A 5559-nucleotide genomic window follows, 5' to 3' on the forward strand; every position below is an offset into this window, starting at 1 on the left:
TACAAAGTTCCTCCTCTGAAGATAACCCCCACAAACATTCCACTGAAGATAACCTCAACAATCATTCCACTGAAGACAACCACAACAAACGTCCCTCAGAAGAAAACCACCGATGCCTCAACTGCCACCAGCTCGGACATGGATTGTTTCATTGTGGCCAGCCCATTGAAACCAGAGTCACCTTCGACGACCTCACAAACACTTTATTCAACAAACGAGGCTCTTTGTATAACGCCAGAATACAAAGATATTGGTACTGGTGTGGAGAAGCTGCCGAATATTTCCGAAGATACCAAAGTTCCAAGTATTGAACCCACCGACGAATTGGCCACAGCTATCATTGTGCCATTGGGTCCACGTGGATTTAGAAACCTGTACCATTTACCAAGTGAGCTGTTTAAAAATGATGTCTTGACTCTAGTGGTTATGTTACTTACTATACAGTGTGTTGGAACCCTTAGGAAACAGAGTGTGTTACTTTGACACTGACAGCATCATCTATCGACATCTACCACTACAATGGAATCCAACCGAAGGTTCGTCGTTGGGAGAATGGAAAAACGAGTTACCAGAAAATGTACACATCACTCAATTCGTAGCTGGAGGGCCTAAAAATTACGCTTACCAACTGAGCAACGGTAGCAATGTAGTGATTGCTGCTTTTGTGACAGCCCAAGCACGTTTAAAACTATACAGTGTGTTGGAACCCTTAGGAAACAGAGTGTGTTACTTTGACACTGACAGCATCATCTATCGACATCTACCACTACAATGGAATCCAACCGAAGGTTCGTCGTTGGGAGAATGGAAAAACGAGTTACCAGAAAATGTACACATCACTCAATTCGTAGCTGGAGGGCCTAAAAATTACGCTTACCAACTGAGCAACGGTGAAACAGTCTGTAAGATGCGAGGATTTACATTGACCTACCGAGGAATGCAACAACTTAATTTTGAGACGGTGAAAAACATGGTACGACATTTGGAAGAAAACATCAGTATACCTATAGATAACCCCCATAAAATCGTCCGATCACGTGACAGAACATTATGGACCCGTCCAGAGCAAAAATTATATAAGGCTGTTTACACCAAACGAATGGTTCATTTCAACACGAGAGGAGAACCTGATAATACCTTACCCTATGGATTCACTCAAGCCGAAAATTAGACGGAGGTGGTTAAAATTTAGAGTCGAGAATTATTATCTACCAGCAATCCAAAATCAACAACATTCAAATTGTATAGGTTGTGAAACGGATCATCCTAGTCAAAAATATCACAGCTGCCTGGGAATCGGATTTTCGTCATGTGGTCGTAGTCATCCAGTCGATGATTATTTGTTTTTGGCCTTGGAGGAAAAACCTAAAGACGAAGACATTGACGCCGTATTAGGCAGTTTAATCGAAGACCCGAAAGGTCACGTGCAGTTGTGGGAAAACGAAGACGATTGGTCAATCGACGTAGAAAAAGAATTAAGAAAATTCTGGAAAGAAGTTCCTGGTTTACGTATGATATTACCAACATGGAGAAAAGAGAAAGAGAATTGTTAAAAGACGCATTGTCAGATCAAACAGTAATGATTTGGAATGAAATGAAGAAAAAATATCCTTTCCTAGCTCCTATGGTGTGGTACGATAAAGATAGTGTTGTTTACCATTGCATTGAATATCTTGTGAAATGTTACAATCCTCAAACCATGCAAGAAGTCTTGGATGATTTTTTACAACCAACAGCAAACCACGTGACTCAGCTATGGTGTGGTACGATAAAGATGGTGTTTACCATTGCATTGTATATCTTGTGCAACGTTACAAACCATGCAAGAAGTCTTGGATGATTTTTTACAACCAATGAAATCACAGCAAACCATGTGACATATTGAACCAATCAGAATCCAGCAAACCATGTGACATATTGAACCAATCACAATCTAGCAAACCACGTGACCTGGGAGAGGGTATATGTTTCGGATCAGAGTTGGAAATTATCATTTTCACTTGGACATCCGATCGTGTACGCTCTATGTATAAGAAAAGGAGCTATGGAGAATGTTACCACTGTGGAGAAAAAGGACATTGGGTCCCAGAGTGCCCCTTGCGGACAAGAGAAAAAACTAACCAAGAAGAAAACAAAGACACCAGTCAAGACATCTGTTACAACTGTCAACAACGCGGACATTGGGCCAGTAACTGTCAACAACCCAAACGCAAACAACCCAGAAAAGGAAAATGCTATCAATGTCAACAAGAAGGGCACTGGAAATCCGAATGTCCTCAAAAGAAAATCATCGACAACCAAGGAGAAAACTCCGAAGAAACTGAAGTTAACAAAAGTTCCTCCTCTGAAGATAACCCCCACAAACATTCCACTGAAGATAACCTCAACAATCATTCCACTGAAGACAACCACAACAAACGTCCCTCAGAAGAAAACCACCGATGCCTCAACTGCCACCAGCTCGGACATGGATTGTTTCATTGTGGCCAGCCCATTGAAACCAGAGTCACCTTCGACGACCTCACAAACACTTTATTCAACAAACGAGGCTCTTTGTATAACGCCAGAATACAAAGATATTGGTACTGGTGTGGAGAAGCTGCCGAATATTTCCGAAGATACCAAAGTTCCAAGTATTGAACCCACCGACGAATTGGCCACAGCTATCATTGTGCCATTGGGTCCACGTGGATTTAGAAACCTGTACCATTTACCAAGTGAGCTGTTTAAAAATGATGTCTTGACTCTAGTGGTTATGTTACTTGGGGAATTGCAAGATTGGATGCAGGATGACGCCTTACAAATGATGTGTGGAAACATGTATTGGGTTCCAAAAAGTCTACGTTATTGTACCTGGACATACAACCAAATCATGCAGATGGAAGAAAAAGGTGAATAGATTGCGGTGTTTGCTGTGTTTGCTGTTATTTTCCTGTTTGAAGACCTTTGTTCTTTTTTAAAAATGTAAATACGTTTGTTATGTTGTTTAAAATGTTATATTGTAAAAATTTAAAATGTTGTATTGTAAAAATTTAAAATGTTGTATTGTAAAAATTTAAAATGTTATATAAAATTTGTTGAAACAAACACTGGTTTTTCCTTGGGGGTCTTTGTAACAATTTGATTATCCAAGCCCTATAAAAAGGAGAGGCTTTTGCAGACAAAGTCAGAATCATCATGGAATTCGACACGGCACTCAGACACCCATTCACAATGTTGGTTTCCGGTCCCACAAGTGTTGGGAAAACGGTTTTTGTTCAAAAATTGTTGGAGGCCAACATGTTTGACCCAGTACCCGAACGAATCGTGTGGGCCTATGGCGAATGGCAACAGTCTTACGAAACATTTTCTTACACTTACGTTCATGGCTTAGGAAATATATGATGTCATGGCTCAAGTGCCAGGGCCTCAAATTTTGGTAGTCGATGATTTGATGGGCGAAGATACGGCTGCCCTTGAACAATGGTTTACGAAAAAGAGTCACCACCGAAACACAAGCGTCATTTACATTGTGCAAAATTTGTTTGATAAAAAACAACGCACAATAAGTCTCAATGCCCATTATTTGGTCTTGTTTAAAAACCCTAGAGATGCTTCACAGTTGGGTGTGTTAGCCCGACAAATGTATCCTGGACATGCTCAATTCATGCAAGAAGCCTACACTGATGCCACTTTACCACCCAGAAGTTATTTGCCCGTGGATTTAAAACCCGACACACCCGAAGAGATGAGATTGCGAACAAGAATTTTACCCTCAGAGGCTCCAGGCTTCGTATATCTCCGAAAAGTATAAAAAGGGACAATCACTTCCTGAATGACCATTTCACCATGGCACGCACCAAGAACACGAGAAGACTTCACCAACCACACCCAGGGACAACTCGGTTGCCACGAGCTCAGTTTGTACCTTTCGCCCCATTGGCCCCTGATCTCAGAGATCCAACAGCTCGGGTACCTACCCGACCCACCATCCCAGGAGCCAGACGCAGAATCATTTCACCCACCCCACTGCCCTCTTTAACTCCGCCACCAAGACCCATCTCGCCTTTACCACCAACTCCACCCAGACTGCTTTCTACACTGGCCCCAGATTTACGTCCAGAGTCACCCCCAATGCCAACATCACCAGAACCACAACCACGTCGAAGTTTGAAAAAAACACGCCAGACCAAACAATTCCCAACGAAACAAACAAAGAAGACAAAAAAAGACAGACAGACAGCGGATCCTTTGACTCGAGGTCGAAAAAGCAAGCAAATGAAAGAGATGGTAGATTTTATTAAACGTTTAAAACGTCTCAATCCAGAAATGGTCTACACGGAATTGGTGAGAAATGTGGGTACGGCACGCATTGGTTTGTTACAGTGGTTTAAACTTGCGGCCAATCATCTCCTGAAAGGGAATATTCAACAGTTACACGCTCAACACACCAAATGGGTTGCTAGAAATAAAGATGTTTTAAAACAATTGACTTAAAATATAGGCACCAAAGAAAAATTAGCTTTGGTCATGAAACCCGGGGGTCAAGGTTTTTTTGGTGGAGTGTTGATACGTATTTTGGTTCGATGGAAAGAAAGATTAGAGCAAGAGAAAAAGAGGAAAGAAAAAAGAGCTAAGAAGAGAAAAGTAAAAAGGGCGCTGCAAACATTTATTATCATTTGACATCATGGCACCACGTCGTAGCATCAAGTGTGTTTCTAACCAATGTAAAGCCATTTTAAACGGCAAGACTCGATTAACGACACAACAACGTCGTCTATTAACACCACACAAAAGAGCCCTGCGAACTTTAGCCAACCCTCGAACCTCTGTGCGGTCCAAAAGAAAATTGTTAAACCAAAAAGGTGGCTTTCTAGGTGCGTTGTTGGCTTCTTTGGCCTCTAGTGTCATTGGACCTATCATCGGTGCCATTCGACAGTGATAGGGTATATAAAGGAGAAACCTAGGACTCTGGTCTCAGTCATGAAGCCTCAACAGACCTTGAACGATTTCTTAAAAACCCCTCACAGTTGGCGGAATCATATTTTGAACGATAAAAAAGTCGTGGATTGTTTATGCGAATGTATTGGTAATTTGATTCGGGGCACCTTACCACTATCAGCTGCAGAAACAAGACGTTTACGATCAAAGTCAACCTTACTTAGACGTCTGGGCACTCCCAAAACACCTTGGAAAACCCGTAAGAGATTACTTCAACAACACGGTAAAGGATTGTGGAAACCTGTCTTTCATCCTTTGCTCAACAAATTAAAACAGCGATGAAGTTTACACGAAAAATGAGATTGGTCCCAGCAGATGAACCAGAGAAGATTGTGACGGTTAAACCTTACGGAGCCGTGTACGATCAAAATCCAGTTAAAGAAGCTTTAGAAGAATTAAGTCAAGAAATGCAACGTTTACTCAAGTCCAATACTTCAGACGATATTAAAATGGATCAATATGGTCAAATGTTGCATCGATATCGAATACTGCAAAATAAAAGACATGCACGAACCATACCCGAGACAACAAACAACAAACATGACGACATCGCTTCCGTGGAAAAACCCTGATATTTTA

At 41.5% G+C, this 5559-nt stretch overlaps 4 protein-coding genes across 4 annotated transcripts; all 4 read left to right on the forward strand.

Annotated features, from left to right (window-relative positions):
* Positions 1 to 138: 138 nt before the first annotated feature.
* Positions 139 to 1553, forward strand: LOTGIDRAFT_175919 (hypothetical protein; the record flags this gene model as incomplete). Its single annotated transcript, XM_009062996.1, has 3 exons — positions 139 to 374; positions 445 to 973; positions 1359 to 1553. The coding sequence occupies 3 exons, from the start codon at positions 139 to 141 to the stop codon at positions 1551 to 1553; spliced, it is 960 nt and encodes a 319-aa protein (XP_009061244.1).
* Positions 1554 to 2052: 499 nt separating this feature from the next.
* LOTGIDRAFT_59133 (hypothetical protein) lies at positions 2053 to 2274 on the forward strand (the record flags this gene model as incomplete). The annotated part of the gene is made up of 1 exon (XM_009062997.1): positions 2053 to 2274. A coding segment is annotated over one exon (222 nt), but the record flags the coding sequence as incomplete, so codon positions are not given.
* A 1554-nt stretch (positions 2275 to 3828) lies between these two features.
* On the forward strand, positions 3829 to 4476 carry LOTGIDRAFT_175921 (hypothetical protein; the record flags this gene model as incomplete). The annotated part of the gene is made up of 1 exon (XM_009062998.1): positions 3829 to 4476. The coding sequence occupies one exon, from the start codon at positions 3829 to 3831 to the stop codon at positions 4474 to 4476; it is 648 nt and encodes a 215-aa protein (XP_009061246.1).
* A 190-nt stretch (positions 4477 to 4666) lies between these two features.
* On the forward strand, positions 4667 to 5552 carry LOTGIDRAFT_175922 (hypothetical protein; the record flags this gene model as incomplete). The annotated part of the gene is made up of 2 exons (XM_009062999.1): positions 4667 to 4856; positions 5257 to 5552. 2 exons carry the CDS (start codon positions 4667 to 4669, stop codon positions 5550 to 5552), a joined length of 486 nt encoding a protein of 161 aa, XP_009061247.1.
* Positions 5553 to 5559: the final 7 nt, after the last annotated feature.

The sequence above is a fragment of the Lottia gigantea genome, assembly GCF_000327385.1.
Source record: "Lottia gigantea unplaced genomic scaffold LOTGIsca_546, whole genome shotgun sequence".
NCBI classification, from domain to species: Eukaryota; Metazoa; Mollusca; class Gastropoda; family Lottiidae; genus Lottia; species Lottia gigantea.